The sequence below is a fragment of the Carya illinoinensis genome, chromosome 5 (genome assembly GCF_018687715.1).
Source record: "Carya illinoinensis cultivar Pawnee chromosome 5, C.illinoinensisPawnee_v1, whole genome shotgun sequence".
Lineage (NCBI taxonomy): Eukaryota > Viridiplantae > Streptophyta > Magnoliopsida > Fagales > Juglandaceae > Carya > Carya illinoinensis.
This window is the reverse complement of record NC_056756.1, coordinates 39,624,621-39,642,059: the sequence shown is the minus strand read 5'-3', so window position 1 is coordinate 39,642,059 and position 17,439 is coordinate 39,624,621. Positions and strand designations below refer to the sequence as shown.

Here is a 17,439-nt window from a genome sequence, read left to right as displayed (position 1 = left end):
AAGGGTTTCATCCATCTGTTACTGCTGCGATGGAAGATGAGGTGACAAACTCGAATTTTTTTCAAGTCCTAAACTCTGATCAATCAGCGAATCCTTATCATCTGCAGAATGGTGAGTTGACTGGATTTGTTTTGGTTTCTCAAGTCCTCACAAGGATAATTACAATACATGGAGTAGATTAATGCAAATTGCATTGAAAGCAAAGAATAAGATGGGATTTATCAATGGAGCAATAAGTCAACCCGTTAGTTTCAGTTCTTTATATGAGACATGGGAGAGGTGCAACAGTATGATCTTATCTTGGATTCTAAATGCTGTATCGAAGGACATTGCTGAAACAATCATCTATGCTACTACTGCCAAAGAGACGTGGGAGGAATTGAAGAATCAATTTTCTCAAGGAAATGGCCCACAGATTTTTCAATTACAAAAAGAAATGGCTTCATTATCACAAGATCAGATGTCTGTAAGTGTTTACTACAGAAAATTTAAATGTCTATGGGATGAACTTCTTAACTATAATTAGATTCCAAACTGTACGTGTGGGGCTTTGAAAATTTGTAGTTGTGGAGCTGTCAAAGTCTTTATAGAATATCAACATAGGCATCATGTTATTCAATTTCTTATGGGATTGAATGACAATTTTTCTCACATTAGAGGTCAGATTCTGATTCTTGATCCAATGCCAACAATCACAAAAGTGTTTTCTTTAATCATTCAAGAAGAAAAACAGCAAGAACTTGGATCTTTAAGAATCACTACCATGCAAACGGTAGCTTTCTTGAGCAAGAAACCAAAAAATCCAAGACAGAATTGTGTAAGGCAACAAGGTAGAAAAGAGAAATTGTTATGCACTCACCGTGGAATGACCAATCATATAGTGGACAAGTGCTACAAGATTCATGGCTATCCTCCAAATTATAAGCAACAAAGAGGAAAGTTTTCTATAGCAAATCAAGTCATGGCTCAACCTGTGAGTACTCCCATTGATTCAACAAATTCACTGCCTTTCTCTCAAGAAGAATGTCAGCAACTACTAGCTTTAATCCGCAACAATCAAACATCCAATGCCAATCATCAAGCAGCAATGTTTCTTCAAATCCAAACCTGTTATCCTCTTCAACAGGTATTCATTACATACATGCCTTTCCATTTTCAGCATTCCAAACAAATTCAATCAAACCACCTGGATCATAGATACAGGTGCCACAGACCACATAATCCATTCTGTCAATTCTTTTAGACACATTGCTCAAAAAGTTAATTCATATATCAAACTTCCAAATGGTGACAGTGCTCCAGTTACACATATTGGTAGTCTTCACGTATCTAACAATTTAATTCTAAAGGATGTACTTTGTGTGCCATCCTTTTCCTATAATCTGATTTCTGTTAGCAAATTTACAAATAATCAGAAATTTTTCTTCTTTTTTATGGTTAATGAGTGCTATATTCTAGGCCTTACCCCATGGAGGATGATTGGAAAGGGTAGAAGATTGGCTGGTCTATATTTGCTGCAACAACCACAGGCTAATGTTGTTGATAGCTTTTCTAATTTGCCAAATATTAATTCAGTGTTAGATTGCAAACTTTATCTTTGGCATTGTAGACTTGGCCATCCATCTCTAGCTAGGTTGCTAGTACTTTCTAAATCAATTCTAGAAGTTGTTTGTCCAAATAAAGATGTACATATGAACCATTGTTTTGTATGTCCTTTAGCAAAACAAAAAAGGTTGTCATTTCCCAATCATACTTACACTGCCACCTTTCCTTTTCATCTTTTACATTGTGATATGTGGGGGCCCTTCTCAGTTCCGACTCATGATAATTTTCAATACTTCCTTACAATAGTTGATGATCATTCTCGATTAACATGGGTATATCTTATGAAATCCAAATCAGATGTAAAGTCTATATTCATATCATTCTATTATCTAGTTCTTACACAATTCAAAACAAAAATTAAAAATGTAAGAATTGATAATGGTCCGGAATTTAACATGATATAATTTTTCTCTTCAACAGGAACAGTTCATCAAAAGTCTTGTGTAGAAACACCACAACAAAATTCAATAGTTCAATGCAAACACCAACATCTTCTTAACGTTGCTAGGGCTTTAAAGTTTCAATCAAATGTACCTTTAAATTTCTGGGGTGAACGTATACTTACAGCCACATATATAATAAATAGGATTCCTTCTCTTGTTTTAAATAATCAGTCACCTCATGAAGTTTTAAATGGAATCCCTCCATCATATAAAACCTTAAAGGTCTTTGGCTCACTGTGTTATGCTTCAACTCTTACTCAAAATAGGTCTAAGTTTGCCCCTAGGGCTGGAAAATGTATATTCATTGGATATCCTTTCAGCACAAAAGGATACAAATTGTTTGATCTAGAGAATAAATCATTCTTCATTTCTAGAGATGTTGTTTTCTATGAGGGCATATTTCCTTTCTGTTTTGACATTCAATCCAGTTCTACCCTATCTCAAGTTGTCATACCTTAGTACATACCTGAAACAGTTTCTACTACAACTACTCAACCTCCATATACATCTCAACCTAAAAATATTATTGCTTCTAATAATCTTTCAAATACTTCTTCACCAAATATTCCTTTCAATACTGATCCTAACAATTCCTCAAACACTTCCTCCCCTCAACTTGACATCCAAGATGAGATTCAATTTCCTTGTTTGAGAAAATCTACTCGACAACATAAAGCCCCCAGGTATTTGCAGAATTATCATTGTAATATGGCAGCTTCTACCTCTAACAATTCTTCTGAAGGTATGTCATGTACGCATTCTAAAACTCCTTACAACATTTCTGATTTTGTTTCATATTCCAAACTATCAACTTCTCATCAGGCATTTAGTGTTTCTATTTCATCTCAAGTAAAGCCTGAATTCTATCATTAGGTTGTACATCACAATCATTGGAGAGAAGTTATGTCCCTTGAACTAGCTACTCTAGAATCAAACAATACTTGGAAACTCACTCACCTTCCACCAAATAAAGTTCCTATAGGTTGTAAGTGGATTTATAAAATTAAATATAATGCTGATGGTTCCATTGAGAGATATAAGGCAAGATTAGTAGCAAAAGGGTATACTTAAAAGGAGGGTCTTGATTTTTTTGAAACTTTGTCTCCTGTTGCTAAGATGGTGACAGTAAGATGAATTTTGTCCCTAGCTGCAATACATGGTTGGCATCTTATTCATCTTGATGTCAACAATGCATTTTTATATGGAGATTTAGATGAGGATGTTTACATGAAGTTACCACCTGGATATCTTCGAAGGGGGGACACTAGAGTGTGTAAATTGCAGAAATCACTCTACAGCCTAAGACAGGCATCTAGACAGTGGAATTCAAACTTCACAGCAGTTTTATTTCAGTTTGTTTTCAGCAGTCCAAGTCAGACTATTCCTTATTCACAAGGAAAGAAGGAAATGTTTTTGTGGCTTTGTTAGTATATGTTGATGATATACTCCTAGCTAGTAATGATATGTTAACAGTGGAGGCTATTAAAATTGATCTCAATAATCAGTTCAAGCTTAAGGATCTTGGACCTGTTAAATATTTTTTGGGGATGGAGGTTGCTAGAACAAAACAAGGCATTTCTATCTATCAAAGAAAACATGCCTTAGAATTATTAGATGGTGTTGGTTTGCTTGGTTTTAAACCAGTAAACTTTCCTATGGATACTCATTCTAAACTCAGCAAAGAAGATGGAGAATTATTGGAAGATGCTACAACCTATAGAAGACTTATTGGCAGACTAATATACCTTACAAACACAAGGCCAGATATCACATTTTTTGTTCATCACCTAAGTCAGTTTCTGGATCATCCTCGAATGCCACACATGCAAGCTGCTTTGAGAGTTTTAAGATACATCAAAAAGGCTCCAGGATATGGACTTTTCTTCTCGGCATCCTCTTCAATTCACATAAAAGCATTTGCTGATTCCGATTGGACTAGCTGCCCTGACACAAGAAGATCAGTTTCTGGTTTTTGTGTGTTTATTGGAGATTCACTTGTATCTTGGAAATCAAAGAAACAGAAGACAATCTCAAGGTCATTTGCTGAAGCTGAGTATAGATCTATGGCGTGTGCAGTCTATGAAATTAGATGGATTCATTCTTTACTTGCAGATTTTCATCAAACATATTCCAAAGCATCTTTACTTTTTTATGACAATCAAGCTACCTTGCATATCGCTTCTAACCCAATATTTTATGAAAGGATAAAGCATGTAGAGTTGGATTGTCATCTTGTCATCTCTTCAGCTCATCAAGTTGTAGATATGTTAACTAAACCATTAGGATCCAATTCATTCTTTTCTCTTTTATCCAAGATGAATGTGCATAATATATACACATCATCTTGAGGGGGACTATTAGAGAGTTAATTGAAGTAATTTTTAATTAATTACTTCAATTAACTTTAATTCTGTTAGTTAAGTTTGTTACTGTGTTTTTACCTTTATAGCCTCAGTTACTTGTATAAAAGCAGAGTTGCTTGTAATATGCAGGACACGGTTTTACAATAAAGATTTTCTCGATTCTTTTCAGTTTCATTTCTTGTATCCTTCTTCTATTTGTAACAACAGTCTTCATCTTTTCTCTATTGTTGAAGTTATGTGAATGGAGGGAAGGGTTGAGCGTCTAGTGGTTTCTTTTAATTTCAGGTGTTCTTGATGTTGTTCGTATCTTGCTCTCTCGTTACTTGGTGATTCTTGTGAACTTTCTTGAATTCCTGCAATCGTTTTGATGAGTAACGGCCATTTGTGTTCAGTCAACAAGTTTTCTTGCTCTGCCCTTTAAATTTTGAAGAATTTTAGATTTATGAGGCTATTATTATTATTATTATTTTTTTTTTTGAGAGAGGGCACCCACTAGAGTGTAGAGTCGTAGAATTGGTTTTGTTAAGGTCTCATCGTATATACGATGTTCAGATTTCATTTTGTTGTTCTTTTTCCTTCATTTTATTTTTTTGTTGTACGCGCACACCCACATGTAATTTGCTTCATTGAATACAATTGTTTCAAAATGTCTGTACATGCACACCACACCCACATGTAATTTGTTGTTCTTTTCCCTTAATTGTATTTTTTGCTTTTTTTAAGTTCAAAGCCTATTGGGAATTTCAAGCTTGTTATTTATTACCTTTTTTTTTTTGGCTCTTTATGTTTGCATCTTTGTTCCAAATGGTCAGCTAAACAACATCAATCACTATGATTCATCTAACTACTTGTTTCTTGTATATCTAAGAATTTTTTCCGGTTATCAGCATCCAAAGATGCCTTTGGAATACAGAATATGTTGCAGTATTCGTTGGATCATATGATATATCCTGATCTACAACCCATCCACCCCAAAAGAAAAAGGCATCCGTGTGCTTGGTTTGGCTAACTTTTTCCAAAGTCTCACCACTATCTTATATTTTTTTCTATAAGTTTTATTTAATAGTTGGTTTTTTAATTTTCTTTAGCAGTTAGTATGCTCTGTGCACGAAGGATTTGTTAGCATACTATGTACAAAGAACCAGCATGTTTGAACTTTCACCTTTCACAAAAGCTGTAATTAATTACTTTGAACTTGGTTTTGCATGTTTGGGTTTCAGTGTGATCATTAAGGGAAGAGCAGATGGCCACAGGCAGCTTCTAACTCTGGCTTTATTTCACAATTAAGGGACTCTGAAAAATCTCTTTAAGGTGTGTTGTTTTTTACAAGTATTATTTTATTTACATTTTATTTTACAATCTCGTCTTTCTTAGCATCCACGTGGAACTTTCTAAGAATTCTAAAATTTCTAAATTTTAGAAGTTCACCATTAACCCAATGAATCTTCTAAAACCAAGCATAGATTATTGTTTCATCATCGCAAAATACTGAGGAAGTTTTTGCAGTGAGGTAATTATTCTATTTTGCTCACAGATACAAGTTACGGCAGATGGAACACAAGCGGAGAGCTTATTGTAGGAAGCTAAAGATTCAAACTAGCTTCTTGTATTAAAATCAAGAGTCTGTTGCTGTTGTTGTTCTTTGTTGTACACTCAAACTACTGTTGTTGTAATATGTAGCCACTGTTGTAATATGTAGATATTGTTGTTTTTCCTTGTTGAATATTTTCTTGCTGGTAAAGAGTGTTAAAGTTTTGCCCTCATGCATGTGAATAACAATCCCCATGCTGAACTTAGCTTCTTGATCTACTTATGAATAACATATTCCAAGTTCCTCTATTGTTTGTCATAGCCAATCTGGGTTTTATGGGTACAGGTTTCCATGTTTTTTTTTTTTTTCTTGTTCTTTTGTTTTTCAATCTGGATAGTTTCAAATTTATTTGTCCAAAGAACTTTTGAAATTATCCAAGTACCCATAAGTATTCAATGGAAATATCTACCAATTTATTTGAACAAATCGGTTAGATATCAATCTAGCAATTATTTAATAATTAAGCAATTACATAAAATAAAAAAATTACACAACACAACGATCGGTTACGAAGGAAAACCCTTTAGAAAACTCTTTAAAGGTAAAACTCTACAGGGCAGTCAAAACCCAAAAAAGATAAATATATTATTTGAAAATCAAATTACAAGTAAGTTCTCAATTATAAAACCTTTATCAATTGACTCTCTTACTTGACCAGACAAATGACCCGTTTGTCTTCTACCACGATAGTAGCCAGAACTTCTGGCGATCTTCAAATATTGTCTCTTCTCTTGAAACTCTAGTGACTAAAATCCAATCAACGATCCTCCAAACTTGGAGCACGATCACACTCTTTAAGAGAAATAACAACAAAATTCTCCAAGGAATTTTCTCACCAAAATATGCACTAAAAAGTATTTTAGAAAATATCTAGCTCTAAACTCCGCATATCCTAATCAATAGGAGGTCTTAAATAATTTCAGTAGAACTCTACTGACAAGGCAAGTCTGTCGCGAAGATGTCTCCTAACGGAATACTGACACCTGCGATAAATTCTCTTTGCAGAAACAAATTTCAGTTCAACTTCTATTTTGGATAAGTGCAAATCTTTATGGACTCGATTTTCATACAGATGACTTATCTAAATAACCTCTAATACCTCTCAGATAAATTTACTATTTTTATAGATAAAGTCAATAAATAATTACATTCATCCAAAATTACAAACTTATAATAGAATAAACTCTATCATTTTAGTCACCTAGTTCTATTCAAACTTATCAATTTAGTCACCTAGTCCTAGCCAAAATCTTGCATCTACAATCTCCCCCTTTGGCAGATTGGTGATAAAATACACTTGGATGAATGTAATATAGATCTCTCAAAACAAAACCAGTAGACTAAGAAACCGAGTAGATATTTCAAGCAAATAATCAATAATAAAAAACAATGACATAAAACAGTGACTAAGATTAGTACTATCAAAGTTCACAAGATTTAAAATCTAATTCAAAGTCTAAGCATATTCTAGTCCAACATCAAAATTATGTCCAACAAAAATAAATTTAAATGAAATCAACCATTAAGTAAAAGTTTTTAAAGTAATTTTTGCAAACCAAAATTTAGTTCTCCCCCTTAATATTGAACTATCTTAAACAAAACAAAAAATGAACTCCTCCTCAACAACAAACTTACTCAAACTCCTCCTAAATTTCACAGTACCAAAATAAATCAATCTGCTCCTCCATTACTCCCCCTTTTGTCACTAATCTGACAAGACTCGTAAGAGAATAAATATCACTTATATGTGCCATGATAAAGACAAGCACTAAGAAAGACATGATGAATAGCTCCCATGTGTCTTAACTTTTCATGGATTAAATGTACTTGATGTATGAGCATGAATGCAAGTAAAATCATGAGAAAATAAATGAAGTAGTTTGGTTGAGACATAAAAACAAACACTTGTTGTATTTCAAATGATAGCTTTCATATGTGAATTTCCAATGATGTACATGACATGATGAACCACTCGGAATAGTCTCAACTTTCCACATGGACCAATCAATCTTATGTTCTAGATATATGGGTAAGATAACCACAACAAAGATGCACAAATAAGTAGTGTGACTTGGTTGAGGAATAAACACAAACACTTGGTGCGCACTTGGTTAAAACCTAAATATCTAATCACATAACCCACCAAATATCATTCTCAATACACGCATAATGTAAATCCATGTAATCATATGTGTAAATGTCTACTAAGCCCAAGCAAAATCCAAGACCCAACTTCACATAACTAAAATCAACAACCCAATCTCCATAAATATGCGTCGAATCCTAGAATTTGAGAAAGAGAGGGATTTAATTGAGATAGACACCTTACCGTGATGAACAAACATAGATTAGAGGTATTAGTTCTAGGTCATGATCACGAGAAGCACGAAACTATTAAGATTTTGAAGAGGTATATGGCTAGGGCTCAAGAATGGAGAGTGGCATGTGTTTGGATGAGTTCTTGCACAAGTGAAGAGTCAATAATATTGGGGGGGCCTAGGCACTTTTGTAGTGACTTAAGTCACTTAAGTGAATAAGAACCTTGCGTGTGCCTTGAACCATAGAGACCCATTGGGACTTATACCAATATCCAAAACTTACCGATCAAAAAAATAATATATTTTATATGTTTATCACTTTATTTATTTTATTTTAAATAAAATAATAAGTAAATAAGACAAAATAAAAAATAAAAAAAAACAATTTTTTTCTTATATATATATATATATATAAACAATGAGGCAAGTAGCATGTTTTGATCCATCTCAGTTCAAACTTTGTGTCACTCACATAATAAAATAAAATAAACTACTCTTATTTGCAACAATCCCTTTGGATGTTCCCACCTCATAAGATCATCAATATCAAAGTTTATATGAGTGTCTGAGTGAGTAAACTTATATAAAATAGTAATTTTTTATTTCTTTCTCTCCAATATATTTTTGATAATATTATTCATGAGTATTTTCTTCTTATAGATACTCTCAAGAGATTGTTATTCACCTCAAAAGTCAAACTTTATGCTAGGGCAGATACATCAGTATCTCCTCCAAACACTAGTTTGCACAGCCCTTTTATATGCCCATTTTTGTTGCTCATCTTTTTTCACAATTATTAGAGCAGCGATTCTTTCTATAAGGACTTAAGGGATAGATTTGTGTAAGATGTTTTTCTTTTTCCGTAATGATTCAAAACTGACTTTTTCTATATGGATCAACCATTTGTGTTTGGCAATGGGAGATCCCTTTATTATTGTACTAGGTTCAACTAGTATTAGTCAATTCAAGATATGGACTCCCTCTATGGTGAGCATCTCAATAATAAATATGGAACTTAATTATAAGAAACATAAATATAAGTTCCTCACAGTGCATGTAAATGAACTTTATTAAGATGACCCATAGGGTTAGTATACACAAAGTGGACTATACAAAACAGAGAGCTACATAGGTTCAAGAATTTACCATATGAGAATACAAGTGCTCAAATTTTGACGTATCAAGCATGTACTTTTCTTAAAAAAAACTTTGAACCAAACCAAAAAAAAAAATATTTTAAACTGAAAACCAGAAGTATAAAACAAAACAAAAATGCATGCTCTAGACTAATGCAATAATATAAGAAATGAAAGAACATACAAGTGGTCCTATTAATGTGACACGACATCTTCTTTGACCACTCATTTTACTTTAAATTTTGGCGTATTCTTTTCATCAACACTACTTTGTATGATATTTTCTTTATTGTGAAGACAAAATTCTGCTAGTTCACCAAACTTTAGACTTATGAAGGTGATTTGTTGACTCATCTCATCAACTATATTTTTTAAAGTTTTTCCCTTCCTTTTTAACTTTCTTTCACCTCCGTTTTTCTTCATTTTATTCAAGTTAAAGTAATATAGTCTTATATGGCCAATAACACCACAATGATGATAAGTAGGAATAAACTTACCTTTATACTTACCTCGAATAAGTCGTTTTGAGGTTAATTTTCCATGTGGATTTTTTGAGTGACTTGACTTGGATACAACTTGATTTTGAGCATCCACAACTTGGCTTCTCTTGACAAAAACAATATCTTTAGATGTAGTGGCAGCGGAAGATGAGGCTAGATATTCTTTTACAGCCTTTTGAGCATTTAACCTTAATATTTCAATATCAAAAATTTTCGGCGCTTCAACAAAGTTATTCTTTTCATTCTCCACAGTTATGAGTTTATTGTATAGCTTCTTGTTGAGTTTTTTCAGCTAGACCACTTCTAAGCATAAATTATTATAAGCTTCATGTATGCTTATCTCATGGTCAACATTAAAAAGAGCCATATGACTCACTCAAAAATGAGTAGCACTAATGCTATCCCAAGTGCAGGAGGATGTCGTGTAATAATTAGGAATAAATTCCTACATCGTCTCCTCAGGGAAAGTTGCTTAAAATCAAACTCGTTGAAAAAAATGTGAAAAACTTCACAAAGAGAAAATAAAATGATGGTATATGCAATAGATGGAAAAGGGTACTAGTCATGGACTAGATTCATGTCTTTTGAATTTTTTTGTTTGTTGGATTGGAATGTAAAGGACTAATAAATTAAACTCAGAAATTAATAAAACTAAATTAAGCATTAAACTAAATTAGAAAGTAATTGACAAAACATGAACGGAAAATTTAAAATGCCCAAAACCAAGATTCTAGAATTCATCTTTGTAATTAAATCACGAATTCTCAAAATAACACATAATAGTTGTAATCACTATTAAATGAAAACTTAAAGAAGTAAAAAAAATAAATAACACGAAATAAGTAAACAGAAACTCAAAAGTATTCTATAAACTTTAAACTGAAGTTAAATAAAATAGGGAACGAAAAGTCTAAACAAAAACGTCCTTTCACGATTCAATTGAAATTCGAAACGAAAATGAACAATTTCTCATATATGATGTTTCAGAAAAATTAAAAACAAAAACAAAAGCTTAAAACCAAACCTTTCTTGCAATAAATTAAGGTTACACAATTAATGAGAACTTCTAAAGTAATTCTTTATGAAACAAAATAGCACACTTGATTAAAAACTTCTAAAACAATTTCTTTTATTGTATGAAATAAACTAGTAATGAAACAAGCTAGTAATGAAACAAACTAGTAACTTAATGGAAATTAAGGTATTACACTTAATGAAATGCAATTCTAGAACAAATATTAATACACTAAAAAAAATGCTAAAACAACAAAACTTTGAAACTAAAAGGAGAAACAAAATTTCTTAAAACAAAAAGGAGCTAATTCTTTCAAGTACATAGCAGAAAATTGTGTGTGTTGACAAGTGTTTTTCTAAGATTGAGTTGTCCTCCCATTCTCTATATTTTTTAGCTTCGGTGTGCACCTCATTTTATAGCCAAACATCTTGGCTACTTCATCTCTCATTCAATTGGTTTTGCATTCACACCCAATAACCAAGTCTTCAATCTTGCTTTCACACTCAATTTCGGCCACTTGCATTCCTCTTTCTTTATTTTGTGTCTTGCATTGCATTCCTCTTCAATTGCCGTGTCTTCCATTGCATTCCTCTTTCTTTATTTTATTCAATTGGTTTATTAATTCAAACCAAACAACCAAGTCCAACATGCCTAACTTCTTGCCTAACTCTTGCCTAACTCTTGCCTAATTCTTGCACGGTTTCTTCATTGCTTCTCCAGCCGATTTCTTCAATTTGTTTCTTCAATTTGTTATTTCAATTTCAGCACATGTTCCTTCATTCACCTACTGCTTTGACCGGTTCAAACTAATTCAATTCATTCCCCCAACTACAATTCACTCTAGCCGACTTCTCTTCAAGATTCAAGCACGGCATCTCTTCAATTTGTCACATGTTTTCTTTCTTTCTTCCTTCATTTCGGTTCTTGTTTAATTCAATGGAAAGGAAGCAGCCTTTTATGACTTTTTCAATGTTAAATTTGGTGGAGAGTAGCAGCCTTCTTCTTCATATAGTTTCGGTGGACAACAGCCCTTTGATTTCAATAACTTCTTCCTTCATTTGGGTGGACAGCAGCAACCCTCTTCTTCCAATCCATCACATGTTCCTCACCTTAATTTAGCTGCAACAACCAATGTAAGTTAAGCCAAACCAGCAGCCTTCCAATTAATGTATAATTTAGGTGGCTTGGAAATGAGTTGGTGGATTTATTTGAGTGTGAAAAGGGATCCATTGGTGAGATGGTAGCTAGCCGAAATGAGGTTAGATGGAGTTAGGATTGTTTAAATGGTGGGAAGGCTCAAGACAAAGTATGATCAAGGCATGAACATAATGAACCATGGTATGCATGAAAAATAGAGATGGAGATTAAAAGAAAACACTCAACAATAAAATAACACAAATGCAAAATTAGCTTGAGCAACTTCCATTCAAAGATGGCAAGAAGTGTTTCTATCTTTTGAGGTTCATGAATTGAACCCAAAAGATGAAAAGATAGCTCAAGAAACTTTATGAAGAACAAGAAAAACAATGGTACAAATGCAAATGATAATGGAAAGCAAGAAAAATTATGAACTAGAATGCAAGTAATCAATAGTTGGTAGAATTTAAGCATAAATTCATGCTTTTAATCAATTAAAATCACAACTTTGATTTATTCATTTTAACCATTTTTCTATTTAAAACCAATAACAATGTCATGATGAATTTAAAATACATTGGTTTTAAATAGTTAAAATGTGCAATATTTCAGCTCAATCACCATACCTGAGTTACTATCATCAAATTCACTTTCAGATTTTATTAGCACAATATTAGAAAAATCATTAAAAATAGTAGAAAAAGCTATAAAAGAATTTTCATCATCAGAGTATGAGCTTGAACTTCTAGAATCTAAACTATCACTAAATGTGACATTTAATGTTTTTCCTTTACTTTTCTTGAAATTTGGACATTCAATTCTTATATGACCATAACCAGAACATTCATGACACTTCAATTTGTCATTTTTCTCAAATTTATCTTTATTCCAATTTTTAGAATATTTTTTCTTTGCAAGAAATTCCTTACCTTATTTTTGCTTTCCACTAGCTTTCTTGTTAATTTCCTTGCAGTGAGATATATATCCTTATCATTCAAATTTTCTTCATTAGAAAAATCATATCAATCATCCTTTACAGTTTTTAAAGAAATGACTTATCTTTTCTTGTTTGATGAAGTGATGACATATAAGTTTGCAAGGAGCCGACTAGTTCTTCCACCTTAATAGCATTCAAATCCTTACTTTCCTCAATGGCTATAACTTTTGGACGAAATCTTTCAAGCAAGGACCTTAAAGTCTTTCTCACAACCCTTGAATCCTCCACCTTCTTACTGTGATTAAACCTGAAATTCACAATATCATTCAATTTAACATAAAAATCATTAAACCTCTCATCTTCTAACATTTTAATCCCTTCAAATTTTGAGGTTAGCATCTACAATTTTGAATTTTTTACTATTCTTTTGCCTTCATGTGTAACCTTCAAACTATCCCACGCTTTTTTAGCAATCTCACACCTAGAGATTCTTTTAAATTTTTCAAGGGATATTGTCATGAAAATAGTGTTAAGTCCTTCGCTATTCCAATTGTAATTAGTGATCTCATCTCTAGTTCAAGCATCAAGAGATGTCTCGAGCTTATTCTATCATCGTTCAATTGCATACCACATATGTTCATCCAAAGACTTGAGGAAAGCTCTCATACTGACTTTCCAATAAGCATAATTTTCTCCATCGAAGTGTGGCAGAACATATAATGACAATGACATGATCAGGACACGGATCACACTCAGATGAGTGAACCACGCACTGATGCCAATTGAAGTAATCCAAGTACCCTGTATATTCAATGGAAATATCTACCAATTCGCTTGAACAAATTGGTTAGATCTCAATTTAGCAATCATTTAATAATTAAGCAATTACATAAAGTAAATAAATTGCATAATACAATGATTGGTTACGAAAAAAAAAAACCCGTTAAAGAACTCTTTAAAGGTAAAACCCTACGGGGCAGCCAAACCCAGAAAAGACAATTTAATTATTTGAAAATCAAATTACAAGTAAGTTCTCAATTATAAAACGTTTGTCAATTAATACTCTTACTTGACTAGACAAGCGACTCGTTTGTCTTCTACCGTGGTAGTAGCTAGAACCTCTAGCGATTTTCAAATATTGCCTCTTCTCTTGGAACTCCAGTGGATAAAACCTAATCAAGGATCCTCCAAACTTGGAGCATGATCACACTCTTTAGAGAAATAATATGAAAATTCTACAATGAATTTTCTCACCAAAATATGCACTAAAAAGTGCTATAGAAAATATCTACATTTGAATCTTTGCAGATCCAAACCAGTATGATCCCTTAAACAAATAATCTGAAAGCAATTTTAGTTTCAGTAGGACTCTACTGCCGGGGCAAGTTCGTCGCAAATATGTCTCCTAAAGGAATGCTAACACCACGATAAATTCTCTCTACATATACAGATTTCAGTTCAATTTCTATTTGAGATACGTGCAAATCCTTATGGACTCGATTTTCACACATATGACTTATCTAAACAACTTCTAATACCTCCTAGATAAACTTAATATTGATATAGATAAAATCAATAAATAATTTACATTCATCCAAAATTACAAACTTAATGATAGAATAAACTTTATCATTTTAGTCAAACTTATCAACTTAGTCACTTAGTCTTAGCTAAAATCTTGCATCTACAACTTTCATATCCTTAAGCAAACAAGATAGTGATTTTCAAATTTTATTGTCCTTTTTATTTATTTATAATTTTTTGGTGGGGTGGGGCGGGGATTGGGGTTAGAATATGTCTGGAATCAATAGATTTCCAATAGATTTCCACTAGCATACAACACAACTTACATAAACTAACAATTTCGTTAGATAACCTACCCATCTTAGTACTACCATAACAAAAAATAAAAGTCTCTCTCTAACCATTTTCTTTGAAAACGACTGAGGGGAGTTTGTTAAACCATTTATGCTTCTGTTGTTGCTTCCATTGCTGCTAAAGGAGGAGGGGGTGTCTATGCACACTACAATGAGCAGAGGTGAAGGTATGGAAGAAATGGCAAAGATCTGGGAGTGACTAAAGTTGAGTGAGGAAGAAAACATACCAATCGGAGTTAATTATAGTCAATTGGAGAAGATAAAAAAAAAAAAAAACAAAGGGAAGAGAAGTGTAGTGGGGAAAATCTGTTCAGAGAGGAAGATAGGGAAGGAAGTTGTTAAATCAACAATGGAGAAAATATTGAGGGTGGGGAGATCGATGGAGTTCCAGGAAATTGGGACTAATTATTTTACCATTACTTTTGCAACGGAACGTGATAAGGAGAAAGTCATGGGAGGCTGCCCATGGCTTTTTGATAATTACCTATTTATGATAAAGGATTACGATGGTGAAACACAACCGCATCTGATGGATTTTGATAAGGAGAGCTTCTAGATCCAGATGCTGAACTTACCACTAAGTTGTATGATGTAGGGGATGGGGGAACAAATTGGTGGTTCTGTTGAGATTGTAAAGGGGGTCGATGTACAGGCAAATGGGTTGGCTTGGGGTAGAGTTTTAAGGGTGAGAATCGAATGTGATTTGAAGAGAGCTCTGGCTAGGGGGAGAACTATATAAGTGGATAGGAAGAGAACGTCGGTTCCCTTTCAATATGAAAAATACCAAAATTATGTTATTATTCTGGTAGAATTGTACATGATAAGGAGGGATGTAGGGACGGGAAGATGGGTAAATAGTGGACAAATGTTGGGGAATTACAATATGATGCTTAGCTGAGAGCTACGCTAGGGAATCGCAAATGGTTTGAGAGAAGGGGGGAACATAAGAATAATGAATCTGGGAATGAAGATTCACAAGGTTCATTTACAGGTTCAAAGGGTAAGGAGGAATCACCTGATGGTGGGGAGAGGGAGAAGGTGGTTGAGGGAAAGAGTGTGGAAGGGGAGAAGGAAGGAGTGGAAATTGGGATAGAAGGGGACGACTAATCTGGTGTGTCAAACAGTTGTGATTGAGGGTGGGATGGAGTCACATAATCTCAGCCAAAGAAAAGAAAATGAAACTTAGCTAATACTAGTAGAGGTGGTCAGTGAATTTGATCTTAATCTAGCTGTGAGAGGTGCAAGTTTGGAGGTGGCTATGGAGGAAACACATAAACATCAAGAGAGTCATCGGGGGGGGGGGGGGGGGGGGGGGAGGAAGGGCAATTGGAAAAGAAGGGCTAGAGGCAGATCAGATGCAGGCAAGCAGACAAAACTTAATTCTTCTAATAAAAGAAGATCTGATAGCATGGAAAGGGAGAGGGGGGTGGAAGTTGTAGGGAAGAAAGTTATATTGGAGGAGGGGTAGGCCTTTCAGAAGGGAAGGTCAGAGGCAATGGCTGCTCTGGCATTATGAATATTATTAGCTGGAACTGCCGGGGGCATGGCAACCCTCAGACAATTCAAGACCTTTGCCTGGGTTGCTACAATGGTTTCTTTACATGGAGTAACAGGCATGTTGACTTCCCATTCACAAAGGAGAGGTTAGACAGATCGGTGGCCAACAATAAATGGAAGGAAATGTTCAGGGGAGTTAGAGTGGAGGGTCTGCCAGTGAGGAACTCAGATCATTTGCCTGTACTGGTGTGAACAGGAGGGGTTGAAAATAGGCTGAGAAGTTGGCAGGTTCCATTCAGATTTAAGATAGGCTAGGTTAAATAGGATGAATGTGAGCAAAGAATAAGACAAGGGTGGGCTAAAGGGTGGCAGACAAATGACTATGTGATAAGGGTGCAGTCTCGACTAAAATCCTATAATGGGATTTTGATGAAAGTTCAGGAGGAAAGATAAAAGGAGAGTTACAGAGATTGAATAGATTACAAGCAGAATTAAAGAAGTGCAAGAAGAGTTGGGGGCACTATAATGTTGAGGAGTTGAAAAGTTTCCAGAAGCATGTAGGAGACTTGATGGGAGCAGGAGGATATAGTGTGGAAACAAAGAGTAAAAAGGAATTGGTATAACCTTGGTGACAAAAATACAAGGGTTTTTCATGAATGTGCAAATCAAAGAAAGAAGATGAGTAAAATCCTTTCAATTGTAGATGGTAAGGGAACCTTGAGAGTAGAGCAAGATGGAGTTGCAGAGGCATTTAAAGAACACTTTGTTGATGTGTATAGAAGTGCTAATCCGAAAGTAGAAGTGATTAGTAAGTGCTTAGAAGAAATGGAGAGAGAAATGAATGAATCATTGGAGAAGAACTTTATGAGGGAGGAAATAGAGGATGCTTTGAAGATGATGGGGCCTTTGAAATCACCAGGACTAGATGGGTTTGAGGCATGCTTCTTTCAATCCTTTTGGCATATCGTGGGTGATGATGTGTGTGGTGTAGTGCTTCAGTTCCTCAATGGTGGAAGGATG

At 34.1% G+C, this 17,439-nt stretch overlaps 1 protein-coding gene across 1 annotated transcript; it reads left to right on the top strand.

The window, feature by feature from the left end:
• The first annotated feature begins 2,756 nt into the window (after positions 1-2,756).
• LOC122310334 (uncharacterized mitochondrial protein AtMg00810-like) lies at positions 2,757-16,029 on the top strand. Its single transcript, XM_043124230.1, has 5 exons — positions 2,757-2,790; positions 3,196-3,317; positions 3,413-4,123; positions 15,518-15,607; positions 15,817-16,029. The coding sequence occupies exons 1-5, from the start codon at positions 2,757-2,759 to the stop codon at positions 16,027-16,029; spliced, it is 1,170 nt and encodes a 389-aa protein (XP_042980164.1).
• Positions 16,030-17,439: the final 1,410 nt, after the last annotated feature.

Coding starts and splice junctions, on each gene's coding strand:
- LOC122310334 (XM_043124230.1), top strand. CDS start 2,757: ATGGCAGCTTCTACCTCTAACAATTCTTCTGAAG. Junction 2,791..3,195: donor CTCTAACAATTCTTCTGAAG/GTATGTCATGTA, acceptor TTTTGTCCCTAG/CTGCAATACATGGTTGGCAT. Junction 15,608..15,816: donor CTTGGGGTAGAGTTTTAAGG/GTGAGAATCGAA, acceptor TATGATGCTTAG/CTGAGAGCTACGCTAGGGAA.